The 18,479-nt window shown below is 49.8% G+C and overlaps 1 protein-coding gene across 1 annotated transcript; it reads right to left on the bottom strand.

Moving 5' to 3' along the window:
• Positions 1-14,578: 14,578 nt before the first annotated feature.
• Positions 14,579-17,908, bottom strand: LOC140905243 (uncharacterized). The gene is made up of 2 exons (XM_073328162.1): positions 15,774-17,908; positions 14,579-15,190 (listed from the first exon to the last, which is right to left on the bottom strand). Exons 1-2 carry the CDS (start codon positions 16,417-16,419, stop codon positions 14,994-14,996), a joined length of 843 nt encoding a protein of 280 aa, XP_073184263.1. The 5' UTR covers positions 16,420-17,908; the 3' UTR covers positions 14,579-14,993.
• Between the last annotated feature and the right edge of the window lie 571 nt (positions 17,909-18,479).

Raw genomic sequence — 18,479 nt, 5'->3', positions numbered from 1 at the left:
GAAAAAGGACTTACTTAACCTGGGGCTAATATATCTGCCTTCTTTCACTCTCCTGTAGCCATCTGGCCTGACCCTGTCACACCAAATAAATTTGTTAGTCTCTTAAAAAAAAAACAAAAAAACCTTCCCTGTTACCTTACCCAGGGAAAAGGGACCTACTTAGCCTGCTCTCTTACTGCTGCCTTCTAGCCTGGGCTTTCCTTGCTTTTTGCCCCTGCTTTTGGCTCTCCCCCCCGCCCCAACTGGGCCAGATGCTCTCCCCCCTTTCTTTTCTTTTTGTTGTTTTTTTTTCTTTCTCTGCTGTTGCTAGAGTGCTGGCCAACAGTTAGCCCCCCGGCGCCTGCCCGCCCTCGGATGCTGCTGCCGCTCCAGCTGAAACCCCCGCCCCGAGAGAGGGGGGGCCTGCCGGCCCGCTTCCCCGGCGGTGGGAAGTGGAAGGACCCAGACCCAGCTGCTTGCTGTTTGTCTGAGGACCCGTCTCCAGTCGAGAGAACTCTTATCACTTGCTCCGGCATTTCTGGAATACAAAAAAGAAAGCCCGGAACAGACAGAGAAAAAGCCGTCCACCGAAGGAACACCACCCAGGGAATCTACAAATCGCCATGGAAGGGGCCTAAGACTGAGTAACTTTCAAACTGTGCTCTCGTGTGGGGGGAGGCCTTGACTGTGTCTTAACTGTGTTTGTAGGGACACAGGGGGTGTGGCACAGGGCTGCCCCCCGATCCATCTGTGTCCTCCCAACCCCCACACTACGATCTTCACACCCCCCGCCACTCCACCATCTTTGCTGGCTGTCTAACATCTGCCTCTGGACTCAGCTGCTCGCTCTGATTCCACCGCGTGGGCCAGAAGCACCAGCCAACCAAACAGGACCCTCTGGACAAGCGTACGGTGGTTCATGTGCCCCCCCCCCTCCGCATTGTCCACCCCACAGCTTGTCCCTTTCTACCTGACCCCAACTCCTGTTAATCACCTGCCATTGCCCCCGCTGGGGCATCGGCAATGGAGGGCACTGGGGTGACCTCCGCTGCTGCCATGCCCATCGCCTCCCCAGACTCTAGGGAAGCCCCCGCAGCCAGCGGGAAAGGCCAGGGCAAGAAGAAGGGGAAGGGCCCCGCTAAAACCACCGGGCCCTCCATGGCAGGGGCTACCCCCACTGCTGCAGCCCCACCACTGACCACGGCGTCCTCCCCCACTGCCCCCTCCACCAGCTCTGCAGGTGTCCCTCCCTCAGCCCCCAGGACATATGCCCGGGCAGCGGCAGCCCCCCCGCCTGCCGCCTCGTCATCTCTCCTGCCCACCGCCTCCGCCACAATCAATAGTGGCTGGGGCCCCTTTCCCACCATGATAAGGAAGCACGGTGTCCGATGCCTCCTGGTGCCCGCCTCGCTCCACGTGGAGACCTACGTGCGGGCGTTGGCGGGGGTGGTGGGGCACTCGGCCATTGTGGCGGCCTCCAAAATGTACGGGAAGGTCGTTTTCTTCTTAGCATCGGAGGCTGCCGCCCAGGAAGCGGTGGAGAGGGGCCTGGCGGTGTGTGGGGGGTGTTTGTCCCCTTAGAGCCACTAGAGGACCTGGGCATCCGCCTGGTCCTGACCTCCGTCCCTCCTTTTCTCCCCAATGCTGCCCTGCTACCCGCCCTTTCCACCCTGGGGAAACCTGTTTCTGTTATCAGCCCTCTCCTGTTGGGCTGCAAAGACGCCACCCTCCGTCACATTTTTTCCTTCCGCCGGCAAGTGCAACTTTTACCGCAGTCGGCAGTGTGTGACGGAGTGGTGCTCGAAGGGTCCTTCCTAATCCCCCACCAGGGGACCCGTTACCAGGTGTACTTTTCCACGGTGGAAGCCCGGTGCTACCTCTGCCGGGCATCGGGGCATGTGCGGAGAGACTTCCCCTTAACCCGGGAAGGAGGGGCACCTGGGATCCCCGAGATCCGGCAGGACACCAGCCCCCCCTCCTCTTCAGACCACCGCTACTCCCGCTCAGGCCCGGGGGGCATCTCCCCTACAACGCCCAGACGAGCGGGAGAGCCCTGCCCTCACTGCTGACAATCTAGCGGGGCCTATGGAGGAGGGTGTGGCAGAAATACCACCAGGCATAGGAGAGAGCCTGCCCCAGGGAGAATCCTCCCTCCCTTATGCTGCCCCACCGTTCCCCCGCCAAGTCCCTGAGCCATCGCCTTTACCCCCTGATACGACCCCTGCTAACCAGCCCCCAGACAATGCCATGGAAGGCTGGGCCCTAGTCCAGGGGAAGCGAGGCAAGTGGAAGGCTCGAGCTCCACCTCATCTACCTGAGGTGGAGGCCCCCCGGAAGACCAGGAAGGGGGGCACCGATGCCAAACCTTCCGCTTTGCCCACGAGTGCGTTCCATCCACCGGTGTCAGCCAGGAAAGATGTGGCAGCACCGGAAGGTAGTGTCTCCCCTCCACGGGAGACCGTCCCCTCCGAGACCCTTGAGGAAGCCCCTTCTTTCCTGATGCTACCTGAAGCCCCTGTGAACCCCAAGGCAACCGTCGTGGCGGGTGCCGGCGGGGAGAACCCCGGGGCGGCGGAAAGTGTCTTCTCCTCCATGTTCGAGGAGATTGAGGCCTTAGATCTGACCCCAGTCGCCCAGGGGGAGGACGACCTTTTGCCAGCAAATCTCTATCTGGGCGACCTCACTCCACCCTTCTTTTCCCCATGCTCCCTCCCCTTAACTGCTGCTTCCGCTCCCACCTTGGAGGAACCCCTGGACTCCTCCACTGACCCGGCCGCTGATGGCACCCCGCTGACGACCACCGAGCCTGCTCAGGTGACAGCCGGCGCCACGCGGCTGGGACACAAGTGGCCAGGGGCACCCCCCGTTGGTGCGGAGCAATCGATTTCCTTCCCAGGCGGGGGCCCTACAAAAGATAATCCACCTCCTGATGCTGTGGCCACTAAATCCACCACAGAGTGTGCGCCCAGTGTCACTGAGAGCTCCCTCCCCACCCCTTTAACCCTTGAGCCTGATCGGGAGGCGCCACCATCTAGCTGCTTGCCTCCGAAAACCCAGAACCTCGCCCCTGCCCCTGCCCCTGCCCCTATCCAATTTACCTCCTGCAATGTCATTGCCGCCCCCGGGGCTGCCACCTTCCCTTTCCCAATTGATGACCCCAGGGAGCAGCCTTTGTGTTCTCCTGCCCCGACCCATTAGGAGCTGCTATTTTCCCACCACCGCCCCCTATCGCCCCAGAGCTTGAGGCGGGCCAAGAAGCTCCAGCCCATCAGGCACCCCGTCGGGGGTCCGCACCCTGCTTGTCCGTTTTAGTGGACCACAGGGCTGCACCAAGGGTCCCGCCGGGGAACAACCAGGAAACCATAACCCCACCCCCCCATGACCTGCGAGGAGAGCTGCAGAAGTTTTTAGAGGATGTCCGTGGCTCCCGCAACAAGGTACAGCTTGCTCTCCAGCAATGGGGGGACTTTTCTCAAATCCTCTGGGCCACAAGGGCCCTCATGGGGAAAGGTAAAGGGATGGGGAAGCAGGATGCCTCTGCCTACTGGCGGGTCCGCGTCTTCTGTGAACAATTACTCCCCTACGGGATGGGTCACAGACTGCTGCGCGGTCCGCTAGGAGATGCAAGCGTCCCTGCCAGTGGGGACCCCCCCCGACCCTCCCCATGACACCTCTCACCATCGCAACGTTGAACACCCGGGGTTGTAGGATGGCTCTCCACAGGTCCCAGGTGCTCTCCTTCCTTCTGGAGGGAGGGTACTCTGTGGTTTTCCTGCAGGAGACCCATACGGCCCCAACCGCTGAAGACATTTGATGGCTGGAGTGGGGGGACAGGGTCTACTTTAGCCATGCCATGGTTTGACAGGCTGGAGTGGCGACCCTGTTCTCCCCCGACCTACGGCCCGAGGTGCTAGGGGTCGCCGAGGCAGTGCTGGGTCAGCTGCTGCATCTCCGGGTCCATATGGAGGAGCTCGTGATTAACCTTGTTAACGTCTATGCCCTGACATCGGGCCCGGAGCAGCTGCAATTCTACCAGCGGGTGTCCGCCTTCCTCGGCACCTTAGATTCTCACGAATGCCTGGTCCTGGGAGGAGACTTTAATACCACTCTCGAGGAACAGGACCGCTTGGGGACCGAGCAGAGCCTGGCCGCCGCAGACACCCTCCGGGAGATAGTTGAACATCACTCCCTAGTGGACAACTGGCGCGACCACCACCCGGATGACACTTCCACGTTCACCTTTATCTGGGTGGAAGCCCATCGGTCGAGCCACTCCCGGTTGGACCGCATTTATTTATCACGCTTCCATCTCTCACGAGCCCACTCCTCCAGCATTCGGCTGGCCCCATCTTCTGACCATCATCTAGCCACCATGACAGCCTCCCTCTGTGCGGAGAGGCCGGGGCCGGCCTACTGGCATTTTAACAACAGCCTGTTGGAGGATGAGGGCTTCGTGACATCCTTCCGGGAATTCTGGCTGGTCTGGTGAGGGCAGCGGCGTGCCTTTCCCTCGGCGCGGCGATGGTGGGACCTGGGGAAGCCAGGCTCTTCTGCCACGACTACACCCAGGGCACCAGCCGACGGAGAAATTCAGCAATAGAGCAGTTGGAACAGGAGGTCTTAGAGCTGGAGAGGCGTCTGGCTGCCAGCCCCGAGGACCCGCTCCTCTGCGGAGCGTGCTGGGAGAAGTGGGAGGAGCTCCGGGCCCTCGAGGACCATCGGGCCCGGGGCGCCTTTGTTGGATCCCTCATCCGCCTCCTTTGGGAGATGGATCATGGCTCCCGTTTCTTCTATGCCCTGGAGAAAGCGAGGGGGGGGGCCAAGAAACACGTCACCTGCCTCCTGGCAGAAGACGGCACCCCCCTCACGGGACCGATGGATATGTGCGGGAGAGCGCGAGCCTTCTACGCAAGTCTTTTCTCCCCGGATCCGACTGACCCTGGCGCTTGCAGAGTGCTCTGGGAGGAGCTCCTACGGTCAGCTCGAGCGACCGAGACCGGCTAGAGTTGCCTCTCACTCTGGCCGAGTTCTCAGAAGCCTTCTGTCGTATGCCCACTAATAAGTCTCCAGGTATGGACGGGCTGACCATGGAGTTCTACCGCGTGTTTTGGGAGGTCCTCAGCCCAGATCTAGTCACCGTCGGGGACGGGACTACTCTGATGTCTCTCCCTCTGAGGGAGAGCGCTGGTGCTTAATCAACTAGTCCTGTCCATGCTCTAGTACCGGCTCAACACCCTGGTCCCAGCCCCGGGTTTCCTGACCAACCTCCGGACATCGATTCTGGGGTTCTTTTGGTCAGGAATGCACTGGGCCCCTGTAGGGGTTCTTCATCTACCCCTGAAGGAAGGAGGACAGGGCCTGAAGTGTCTGCACACTCGGGTCCGCGTCTTCCGCCTCCAGGTCCTACAGAGGCTCCTCTATGGTGCAGGCAGTTCGGCGTGGAGCATACTGGCGCGCACCATCCTGTGCCGCATCCGAGGGCTCCGATATGACCGGCAGCTCTTTTATCTTTGTCCGGGAGGTCTTCCGCAAGACCTCTCCGGGCTGCCAGTCTTCTACCAGGACCTCCTCCGGACTTGGAAACTGTTTTTAATGACCAGGTCCGTGGCGGCCACCGAGGGGGCAGATCTCCTCGCAGAGCCCCTGCTACACAACCCCCAGCTCTGTGTGCAGGTCGCGGAGTCCCACTCGGTGCACCAGAGCTTGATCCTGGCAGAAGTCATGAGAGTCGGAGACCTCCTGGACTACGACCAGGGAGACTGGCTGGATCCCCTGACGCTCACTCAGCGCATGGGGCTCTCCAGACCTCATGCCCCCCGGCGCGTACTTCAGGAGGTGAAGGCCGCTTTGCCCCCCGCTGCTAGAGCTTACCTCATTAGGTCCTGCTCAAGGGCACGCCCCACCCACCCTCTACCCCAGGCCTACCAGACCTCTTAATTGGACCCCTGCCCCGTAGACCCAATCGACCCCCTCACCCCTTTACGGTGAGCCAGCTGCATGAACTGCAGCCGGTATGCTTCCAAACTGCACCAAGGAAACATCTATATGCGCTCGTGCTCCACACCCTTCACGCCCTCACCATAATGTCCCGCCCCGACACAAAGCGGCAAGACCTTCTGCCACCTTTGAAGGGTGAGCAGCCCCAGTGGGCCAGCCTATATTCCACCTTGGTTCCGAGGCCCATCGGGGACATCAGTTGGCGGCTCCTTCACGGAGCTGTGAGCACGAGCACATACTTGGCGCAGTTCAACCCCATCCCAGATACTTGTCCCTTTTGCGGTGTGAGGGAAACCCTGTCGCACGTATATTTGGAGTGCGCCAGGCTGCAGCCCCTGTTCCGGCTCCTCACAAATCTCCTATTACGTTTTTGGTTGCATTTTTCCCCTCACCTTTTTATTTATGCACTCCCCGTCCATGGCCTCACAAAATCACGGGATCTCCTAGTTAACCTCCTCCTGGCCCTGGCTAAAACGGCCATCTATAAAACCAGAGAGAGAAGGTTGGCCGATAGTTTCCTGTGTCTGTGGGGTCATTTTCCGATCCTCGGTCGGTTCACGTATCTGGGCGGAGTTCCTCTGGGCAGCATCCACTGACTCCCTTGATGCTTTTGAGGAGCAGTGGGCACTGTCCGAGGCTCTCTGCTTGGTGTCCCCATCTGGCTCCCTTTGTTTTGACCCTTTGATTGGGGGAGAGAGTAAGGGACCCCAGCCATTGCTGCTGCGGACACCACCACCTTAGAGGGGTCCTTTCACACGTGGGTGCACGTGCCCCTCCCCCCCCGGGTTGTCCACCCCACAGTCTGCCCCTTTTTGTTGGGTGCTTTCAGAGGAGGGAATTGTTGGTGATACTCGGGCGTGGCGTCAGGTAACTCGAGGGGGTGGCAGACCTTGATTGTCGATGAAGCCCCCTCGCTCTGGACCACCAGGTAACTCGGAAGGGTGGAAAACCACGAGAGTCGAGGAAGCCCCCCGCTCTGGGCCCAGGCAAGCTTGAACACTTCCTTCCCCTGAAGCTAATGAGAAAACAGTTGTGATTGGTTGCTGTGTTACACATTACATATGCTGTTTTGTTTTGTAAGTGTGTTATGCAAATAAAAAAATACCTTTTTTGCTTCAAAAAAAAAACAAAAAACAAAACCTCTCCTGTAGCCATCTGGAAAAAAAAAAAATTACTCTCCTCTAGCCATCTGGCCCAACCGTGTCACACTGCATAAAGCTTTGGTAAACAGATTGCAATTAGCTAACATACCTTGTGTTGGGATTTTCTTTCCACTCAACTACCCAAGAACTCAGACTCCAGACTTTATCACTCAGGTATTTTTATTTGGCATACAGCAATGCTACACTAAGTTAATCAGATGAAAACGCAAGGGGGAGAATGCAGGGTACATTATAGATCCAAAAAGAAAAAAAGAGTATTTGTGGCACCTTAGAGACTAACAAATTTTTTTGAGCATAAGCTTTCGTGAGCTACAGCTCACTTCATCGGATGTATTGTTAGTCTCTAAGGTGCCACAAGTACTCCTTTTCTTTTTGCGAATACAGACTAACACGGCTGCTACTCTGAAAACTATAGATCCAAAGTTACACAGAAACCCTCTGACTTAATATACATTTACACAATGTATTGCTTTACATGTTTTGGGATTGGCTTGGCTACTTTGTAGGAACCAGTCCCTGTACAGTGTGCTTTGTCCACTTGCTGTCCACGTTCGACCTACTCTTTACCTCTTTTTTACACTCCTGACTTATCTTGACAATTGTTATTTTGTTTTTTGTAAGTGGTTCCCTGGGTGGTCCCTCCCCTTATCTTATCTGATTTAGAGGTTCTGTCTTCTAGCTCATTGACCCATTTACCTATCTTTATCTTAATACAAATATTCTGTTTTGAACCTGCTGATCTGTTTATCTCCCTAATCCTGTCTTCCAAGAAATGAGGCCTCCTCCTTTTTTCATACTCATGTCAAGCCTGCCTACACCTTGGTAAGCCAAGACATCAAGATCAACACCTCTATTTTTTCAAACAGTGCCATGGGGTTTTTAATCAATGACAAGGGCTTAGGACGTCATCTTTATGTCTCATCCAAAAATGGTGCTTCAGTGTCATACAATGACCAAAATCAACCTACTGGAGCATTGGTGTGACAGTGATTCAGAGGGATGGGTGGCACTAAATGAATCACCAAAGCCATTAATCAGAAAATATGATCAACTTGGAAAGGTCTGTTACAACATCCATGTTTATAGTTAGGTTATAGTCAGAAAATGAAAAGCAGTCGACTATAACCAAAACAGCACTGCATTTTGAATGTTTGAGCTTCTCTTTCTTGGTTTTAAAAAAGGAAAGGAAGATTAAGGCACCGCAAGCTTGTCTGCAAACTAATATCAGTGTTATTCCAATAGTGCAGTTATTTCTTATATTGTGGCAATAAACCTAGGTCCTCTCTGTAATCATAGAAGACAGTGCACTCTTTGACTACAACAAATTTTCCCAACATAGTTTAGTCTTGAAACTATTATTCTTTGTATTACAGAACTAAACATAGGATCATAAATGTAGGGATGAAAGGGATCTCAAGAGGTCAAGTTCAGTCCCCTGCGCTGAGGCAGAACCAAGTAAGCCTAGACCATCCCTGACGGGTGTTTGTCCAACCTGATCTTAAAAACTGATGGGGTTCCACAATGTCCCTAGGGAGTCCATTCAAAAGCTCAACTACCCTTATAATTATAAAGTTTTTCTTAATATCTAATTTAAATCTCCCTAGCTGCAGATTAAGCCAATTACTACTTGATTTACCTTCAGTGGACATGAATATGATTACCATCTCTTTTTATCAGCCCTTAACATTTTTGAAGACTGTTATGAAACACCATTTCTCAAGAAAACTTGCTCAGTTTTTTTTTTAAAAAAAAAATCTTTTCTGATAGATCAGGCTTTCTAAATCTTTTATCATTTTGGTTGCTGTTCACTGAACTCTCCAGTTTGTCCACATCTTTCCTAAAGTGTGGCACTCACTATTGGGCATAGTTCTCCAGCAGAGGCCTCACCAGTACTGAGTAGAGTGGGACAATTACCTCCCATGTCTTACATATGACAATCCTGCTAATGCACCCCAGAATATTAGCTTTTTGCAACTGCATCACATTAACTTGTGTTCAGTTTGTGCCCACTATAACCCCCTGATCATTTTCAGCTCTACTACCATCTAGCCAATTATTCCCCATTTTGTAGTTATACATTATTTTTTCCTTACTACATGAAGTACTTGGCACTTGTCTTTATTGAATTTCATCTTGTTGATTTCAGATCAATTCTCTAATTTTTCCAGGTTGTTTTGAATTCTAATCCTGTCCCCCAAAGCACTTGCAGTCTCTCCCAGTTTGGTATCATCTGCGGATTTTATAAGCCTACTCGCCATTTTGTTATCAAAGTCATTAATGAAAATAATGAATAGTATGGACCCTCGATGGACCCCACTAGATATGCCTTACCGTCTATCAGTGCTTTCTACCCTATGAGGTAGAGCTCTGTTATCTGATATTACTCCAAGATATTGGTCAGGGTTAATTGTAAAGAATTTTAAAATGTTTATACATTAAACTCCGATCTTTCTAATTCTTATAGTTGAAAACTAGAGTGAATTGTTTTGGGTTATTTAGGTCATTCAGTTCTGTTTTCTCCACAACACCAAGAAGGACAGAACATCAAAACATTTTAAGCCTTGTCCGTTTAAAGCATGTATTTTAATCAGTCTTTTACCTTGCTTCCTACTTAATTATGTGTGACCATTTCTGTTTCCACCAGAATTATATTAATAATACTTTGCAGTCATATCATGCTATTTATTCCAAGAATCTCAAATATCTTTACAATGAGGTGAATAAGTATTATTATAACTGTTTTAAAGAGGGGGGAAACAAACCAGATTGGCTAAGTGGCTTGCGCAAGGTGCATCAGTGGGTAAGACAGAGCTAGCAACAGAACCCAGCTTTTCAGACTCCTGGTACCATGTTATCTCACTGCCTCCTGTATTTGTATTCATTAGAAAGGTAAACAAGAAACAAAGGCAGGTATTACGTCTACCCACATGTATAAAATAGCTTAACTTTTTACATTTTAAGTACACATACCTATAAGCTATGCTTGACCATTACTGACTGAAAACAATCGTGAACAAATTAATACATTACTATTGCCAATAACACAGAGGTTTGGAGAAAGTTTACTTGTTAGATAATAGTGTGTGCAAATGACCATTGAGCCTGAGCATTTTTGCATTAAAGGTGAACTAAAATGCTCTTTAGAGACATGTTGAATCTTTGGTTCCTATTCTGTCCTTACGCGCACAATTTTTCCATTTTGTATTCCATTGAAGAGGGATCCTTATAATGAATACACATTTTAAAAAGCAAAAACAAATTGTTCAGAAGCCAAGTGATTGAGGCAGTCAGGCCATAACAATACAATTGTAGTCTTCATTAAAAAAGAAATATATTTTAAAAATAAACAGAAAAGATTTTTTTACTTACCTGCTAAGACCCAAATTATCCAATATTTTAAGTGCTAATAGACTTCTTTATGCTGTGCACAACCAGAAAATGCACCAGTTCCAGCCCCAAGCAGTTTATAACACAACTACTCCTAATTTATTTGCCACAACCTAAATTCAGGAGTTTTTGTTTCTCCTGAAATTGTTGATGATCTTTATAATGGCTAAAACAGGGCAGGAATTTAAAGTTTCCTTGTCCAATTTAGGTGTTAGTGATGGCAGCAGCTCTTTCAGCAGAAATACTGAACCTTGAACTCAGGTCCTGGTATGTAAGAAAAAAGTTATTGTCAAATGTTATTTTAAAATAAATGTGTAGTATAAGTCTACCCATGTATTCTGTTAATGATTCAGGATGTTAAACAATGTCTTAAATTATTTTACAAATATTTCAGTAAACCTTGAAGTCTCTGCTCTCTGACTGGCTCAGGGGCCAATAGCTTTTTCTGGGCCTCTAATTTATAGCCTCTTCAGAATGTCACATTTTTTAAAGTGAGACACTGAAGAAATTCTTGGCCAGAACAGGGAGATTGCCAGATACGTCTGAGGGGGGTGTTCAGAATGTCTGAAAACAACATATACATTGGCTTCATGTGTCAGTGAACATCAGGAATTGTCTTCCTGCGTCAATAAATCTTGATTGTCATCTTTACATTTATATCTGATTATTGATCATGTCCACGGCAAGAGTTACATGGCCCATTAACTGTAGTACTAGGGTTAGAATTACTGAAAAAGAAATGGTCTCCTAATCTTCTACCCATAGCAATTAGCTTGATAAATAAGGTTAGTTAATATTTATAGCACTTTAGATAAAACATGGCACTATACAAATATGTAAGAGATGTCTGCTCCCAACGACCTTTTAATCTAATGTAGATACAAATCAAACAATTAAGGATCAGTGGGTGAGTGGGAGCAGACAGTCTGACAGCAAAAGCTGTGATGGTTTGTTAAAATCATCCTAAGTGGAGTTCAAGCTGTGACATTGCACTCCATATGTTTTATGGAAATATGCTAATGAGTGTGAATATAATGTAACTGGAATATGTTTCATGCAAAAGGTCTCTTGTGAGGTATCATTACAAAACTTATAATCTACTGAGTGTGTTCATCCTATTTGTACGCATGTATCATCTTGTATCTAAAGCTAGAAATATGAAGTATTTTTCTAAAGTCCTATTGTAACTATGCAAAGTGTGGGCCATTAATAATGGCTTGGAATCTTGATGGCTCCCATTAACCAGGACAATTGGTTGTAAATGGCTCTGTTTACTCGCAAACCTTCCTGGGTACGCCAACCCTGAAAGAATGGAGAAAGTGGTCTTACAGTGACCTGATCATGTCACCTGGTAGTGGAATCCATCTTAAACCTGGTGCTTTTCCATTTAGAAGGGTGGGAGGAAATCCAGAGAAAGACAAAAGATTCCCACCTTGGGCCAAAGCTATAAAAGGGGGTGGAACAGAACAAAGGTGGCAGTCATGAGAAATCCCCTAGCTACCACCTGAGCTGGAACAAGGACTGTACCAGAGGAAAGGATTGGGCCCAGACTTGGGGTATGTCTACACTATGAAATTAGGTCGAGTTTATAGAAGTCAGTTTTGTAGAAAGCGGTTTTATACAGTCGATTGTGTGTGTCCCCACACAAGTGTTCTAAGTGCATGTAGTCAGCAGAGTGTGTCCACAGTACCGAGGCAACGGTCGACTTCTGGAGCGTTGCACTGTGGGTGGCTATCCCACAGTTCCCGCAGTCTCCGCTGCCCATTTGAATTCTGGGTAGAAATCCCAGTGCCTGATGGGGCTAAAACATTGTTGCGGGTGGTTCTGGGTACATACTGTCAGGCCCCCGTTCCCTCCCTCCCTCCGTGAAAGCAAGGGCAGATAATTGTTTTGCGCCTTTTTTCTAAAGTTATCTGTGCAGATGCCATACCACCGCAAGCATGGAGCCCACTCAGCTAACCGTCACCGTATGTCTCCTGGGTGCTGGCAGACGTGGTACTGCATTGCTACACAGCAGCAGTTAATAGCCTTTTGGCAGCAGACAGTGCAATATGACTGGTAGCCATCATCGACGTAGTCCTGGGTGCTCTTTTAACCGGGCGCTTGGGCAAACATGGGAGTGACGCAGCCAGGTCATTTCCCTTGTTTCGTCTCGTGGCGATTCAGTCCTACCAGCAGTGTGCTGTCTTTTAACCTCCAGCCAGCAGAAGATGATGGCTAGTCGTCATACTGCACCGTCTTCTGCCAAGCACCCAGGAGATGATGATGGCTAGCAGTCGTACTGCACAGTCTGCTGCCAGCAAGATGTATAAAGATAGATGAAGTGGCTCAAAACAAGAAATAGACCAGATTTGTTTTGTATTCATTTTCTTCTCCCTCCCTCCTTCCCTCTGTGAAATCAACAGCCTGCTAAACCCAGTTTGGAGTTCTATCCTTGAGGGGGCCATTCAGTTTCTCGCAAAGCCACCCCCTTTGTTGATTCTAATTCCCTGTAAGCCAACCCTGTAAGCCATGTTGTCAGTCACCCCTCCGTCCGTCAGGGCAACGACAGACAATCATTCCACGCCTTTTTTCTGTGAAGACGCCAAAGCACGGCAAGCATGGAGCCCGCTCAGATCACTTTGGCAATTAGGAGCACATTAAACACCATGCACGTTATCCAGCAGTATATGCAGCACCAGAACCTGGCAAAGCGATACTGGGCGAGTAGGTGACATCAGCGCGGTGACGTGAGTGATGAGGACATGAACACAGACTTCTCTCAAAGCATGGGCCCTGGCAATGTGGGCATCATGGTGCCAATAGGGCAGGTTCATGTGGTGGAACGCTGATTCTGGGCTCGGGAAACAAGCACAGACTGGTGGGACCGCATAGTGTTGCGGGTCTGGGACGATTCCCAGTGGTTGCGAAACTTTCGCATGCGTAAGGGCACTTTCATGGAACTTTGTGACTTGCTTTCCCCAGCCCTGAGGCGCAAGAATACCAAGATGAGAACAGCCCCGACAGTTGAGAAGCGAGTGGCAAGAGCCCTGTGGAACCTTGCAACGCCAGACAGCTACCAGTCAGTCGGGAATCAATTTGGAGTGGGCAAATCTACTGTGGGGGCTGCTGTGATGCAAGTAGCCAACACAATCAAAGCTCTGCTGATATCAAGGGTTGTGACCCTGGGAAATGTGCAGGTCATAGTGGATGGCTTTGCTGCAATGGGATTCCCTAACTCTGGTGGGGCCATAGATGGAACCCATATCCCTATCTTGGCACCAGAGCACCAAGCCGTCGAGTACATAAACCGCAAGTGGTACTTTTTAATAGTGCTGCAAGCACTGGTGGATTACAAGGGACGTTTCACCAACATCAACGTGGGATGGCTGGGAAAGGTACATGACACTCGCATCTTCAGGAACTCTGGTCTGTTTCAAAAGCTGCAGGAAGGGACTTTCTTCCCAGACCAGAAAATAACCGTTGGGGGATGTTGAAATGCCTATAGTTCTCCTTGGGGACCCAGCCTACCCCTTAATGCCACGGCTCATGAAGCCGTACACAGGCAGCCTGGATAGTAGTCAGGAGCTGTTCAACTACAGGCTGAGTAAGTGCAGAATTGTGGTAGAATGTGCATTTGGACATTTAAAAGCGCGCTGGCGCAGTTTACTGACTCGGTTGGACCTCAGCAAAACCAATATTCCCACTGCTATTACTGCTTGCTGTGCACTCCACAATATCCGTGAGAGTAAGGGGGAGATGTTTATGGCGGGGTGGGAGGTTGAGGCAAATTGCCTGGCTGCTGGTTTCACACAGCCAGACACCAGGGCAGTTAGAAGAGCACAGGAGGGCACGGTGTGCATCAGAGAAGCTTTGAAAACCAGTTTCATGACTGGATGGTATTTCGGTGTGAAAGTTCTGTTTGTTTCTCCTTGATGAAACCCACCGCCCCTTGGTTCACTCTACTTCCCTGTAAGCTAACCACACTCCCCTCCTCCCTCGATCACCGCTTGCAGAGGCAATAAAGTCATTGTTGCTTCACATTCATGCATTCTTTATTCATTCATCACACAAATAGGGGGATAACTACCAAGGTAGACCAGGAGGGGTGGTGGAGGAGAGAAGCACCAGGAGGGATGGTGGAGGAGGGAAGGACAAGGCCACACAGCACTTTGAAACTTATTGAATGCCAGCCTTCTGTTGCTTGGGCAATCCTCTGGGGTGGAGTGGCCGGTGGCCCCCCCACCACGTTTTTGGGCATCTGGGTGAGGAGGCTATGGAACTTGGGGAGGAGGGCGGTTGGTTACACAAGGGCTGTAGCGGCGGTCTGTGCTCCTGCTGCCTTTCCTGCAGCTCAACCATACGCTGGAGCATATTGGTTTGATCCTCCAGCAGTCTCAGCATTGAATCCTGCCTCCTCTCATCACACTGCTGCCACCTTTCAGCTTCAGCCCTCTCTTCAGCCCGCCACTTACTCTCTTCAGCCCATCACCTCTCCTTGTGGTCATATTGTGCTTTCCTGCACTCTGGCATTGTCTGCCTCCATGCATTCGTCTGTGCTATGTCAGTATGGGAGGACAGCATGAGCTCAGAGAACATTTCATCACAAGTGCGTTTTTTTCGCCTTCTAATCTTCACTAGCCTCTGGGAAGGAGAAGATCCTGTGATAATTGAAACACATGCAGCTGGTGGAGAAAAAAAAAGAGGCAGTAGTATTTAAAAAGAACACATTTTCTAGAACAATGGCTACACTCTTTCATGGTAAACCTTGCTGTTAGCATTACATACACAGCACATGTGCTTTCGTTCCAAGGTCGCATTTTGCCTCCCCCCACTACGTGGCTAGCCCCTCATCACCACCCCCCATGGCTAACAGCGGGGAACATTTCTGTTCAGCCACAGGCAAACAGCCCAGCAGGAACAGGCACCTCTGAATGTCCCCTTAAGAAAAGCACTCTATTTCAACCAGGTGATCATGAATGATATCACTCTCCTGAGGAGAGCACAGAGAGATAAAGAATGGATGTTGTTTGAATGCCAGCAAACATACACTGCAATGCTTTGTTCTACAATGATTCCCAAGTACGTGCTACTGGCCTGGTGTGGTCAAGTGTCTTACCATGGTGGGTGGAATAAGGCTGCCCTCCCCAGAAACCTTTTGCAAAGGTTTTGGGAGTACATCCAGGAGAGCCGCAAATGCCAGGGCAAATTAATCACTAAACATGCTTGCTTTTAAACCATGTATAGTATTTTAAAAGGTACACTCACCAGAGGTACCTTCTCCGCCTGGCGGGTCCGGGGGGCAGCCTTGCGTGGGTTCGGGGGGGACTGGCTCCAGGTCCAGGGTGAGAAACAGTTCCTGGCAGTCGGGAAAACCGGTTTCTCCGCTTGCTTGCTGTGAGCTCTCTTTCTTGTCCTCAGAACCTGCTTCTGTGTTGCCTCCATCTCCATTGAAGGAGTGAAATAACACGGCTGGGGTAGTGGTGGCTGAACCCCCTAAAATGGCCTGCAGCTCATCATAGAAGCGGCACGTTTGGGGCTCTGACTCGGAGCGGCCGTTTGCCTCTCTGGTTTTCTGGTAGGCTTGCCTCAGCTCCTTAAGTTTCACGCGGCATTGCTTTGGGTCCCTGTTACAGCCTCTGTCCTTCATGCCCTGGGAGATTTTGACAAATGTTTTGGCATTTCGAAAACCGGAACGGAGTTCTGATAGCACAGATTCCTCTCCCCATACAGCGATCAGATCCCGTACCTCCCGTTCAATCCATGCTGGAGCTCTTTTGCGATTCTGGGACTCCATCATGGGCACCTCCGCTGATGAGCTCCGGCCAGCGTGGCAAGCTGCAGGTGACCATGCAAACAGGAAATTGAAATTCAAAAGTTCGCGGGCCTTTTCCTGTCTACCTGGCCAGTGCATCTGAGTTGAGAGTGCTGTCCAGAGCGGTCACAATAGAGCACTCTGGGATAGCTCCCGGAGGCCAATACCATCTAATTGCGTCCACAGTACCCCAAATTCGACCCGGCAAAGCCAATTTAAGCGCTAATCCATTTGTCAGAGGTGGATTAAGGAAATCGATTTTAAGAGCCCTTTAAGTAAAAAAAAAGGGCTTCATCATGTGGACGGGTGCAGGTTTACATCGATTTAACGCTGCTAAATTCGACATCAACTCCTAGCGTAGACCAAGGCTAGAAAGGAGTCTAGTCTGTGAAAGCAGCTTATTGGAACATCTCTGAGGGTGAGATTTACCTGTATTCAGTTTCTTAAATCTATTAGGCTTAGACTTGCATGTTTTATTTTATTTTGCTTGGTAACTTACTTTGCTGTGTCTGTTATTACTTGGAACCACTTAAATCCTACTTTTTATTCTTAATAAAATCACTTATTATTGAACGCATAGTAAGTGATTAATACGTAAGGGAGCAAACAGCTGTGCGTATCTCTCTATAAGTGTTATAGAGGATGGACAGTTTATGAGTTTACCCTGTATAAGCTTTGTACAGAGTAAAACTGATTTATTTGGGGTTTGGATCCCAGTGGGAGCTGGGTGTCTGGGTGCTGGAGACAGGAGTACCTGCTGAGTGGTTTTTCAGTTAAAGCCTGCAGCTTTGGGGACGTAGTTCAGTTGCTGGGTCTGTGTTGCAGCAGGCTTGCGTATCTGGCTCAACAAGATAGGGTTCTGGAGTCCCAAGCTGACAGGGAAAACAGGCGCAGAGTTTCAGCACATCAGGTGATAGTCCAAAGGGAGGGGTCTCTGTGACCAAACCCATCACACAAGCATTTGAGGAAAGTTAGTGGAGTAACGAAATAAGCAGTTTTTAGCTTAGATCAAACGTCTGATATCAAAGACACAAAAGTCTGTGTTTGGAGTAGGACATGTGCATCTTGACCATTACCCAGGGAATTTAAAATATGCTGATATAGACTGAAGATAAAACAAGGTAAGTTGAACAAGTGTTTAAATGTACAGATTAGGGCGGTCGATTAATTGCAGTTAACTCGCGATTAACTCAAAAAAATTAATCACAATTACAAAAATTAATCTCGATTAATCGCAGTTTTACTGTTAAACAATAGAATCATAAACCAGTCGGAGAACACTTCAATCTCTCTGGTCACGCAATCGCAGACATGAAGGTCGCTATCTTAAAACAAAAAAACTTCACATCCAGACTCCAGCGAGAAACTGCTGAATTGGAATTCATTTGCAAATTGGATACTATTAATTTAGGCTTAAATAGAGACTGGGAGTGGCTAAGTCATTATGCAAGGTAGCCTATTTCCTCTTATTTTTTCCTACCCCCCACCCCCCCAGACGTTCTGGTTAAACTTGAATTTAAACTTGGAGAGTGGTCAGTTTGGATGAGCTATTGCCAGCAGGAGAGTGAGTTTGTGTGTGTATGGGGGGGGGGGGGGGGCGAGAAAACCTGGATTTGTGCTGGAAATGGCCCACCTTGATTATCATGCACATTGTAGGGAGAGTGGTCACTTTGGATGAGCTATTACCAGCAGGATAGTGAGTTTGTGTGTGTGGTTTTTGGAAGGGGGTGAGAGAACCTGGATTTGTGCAGGAAATGGCCCACCTTGATTATCATGCACATTGTGTAGAGAGTTGTCACTTTGGATGGGCTATTACCAGCAGGAGAGTGAGTTTGTGTGTGGGGGTGTGGAGGGTGAGAAAACCTGGATTTGTGCTGGAAATGGCCCAACTTGATGATCACTTTAGATAAGCTATTACCAGCAGGACAGTGGGGTGGGAGGAGGTATTGTTTCATGATCTCTGTGTGTATATAAAGTCTGCTGCAGTATCCACGGTATGCATCCGATGAAGTGAGCTGTAGCTCACGAAAGCTCATGCTCAAATAAATTGGTTAGTCTCTAAGGTGCCACAAGTACTCCTTTTCTTTTTGCGAATACAGACTAACATGGCTGTTACTCTGAAACCAATTTAAATGTATTACATATTTTGGATATTTTTC

The sequence above is a fragment of the Lepidochelys kempii genome, chromosome 1 (genome assembly GCF_965140265.1).
Source record: "Lepidochelys kempii isolate rLepKem1 chromosome 1, rLepKem1.hap2, whole genome shotgun sequence".
Lineage (NCBI taxonomy): Eukaryota > Metazoa > Chordata > Testudines > Cheloniidae > Lepidochelys > Lepidochelys kempii.
This window is presented reverse-complemented; position numbering and strand designations above follow the sequence as displayed.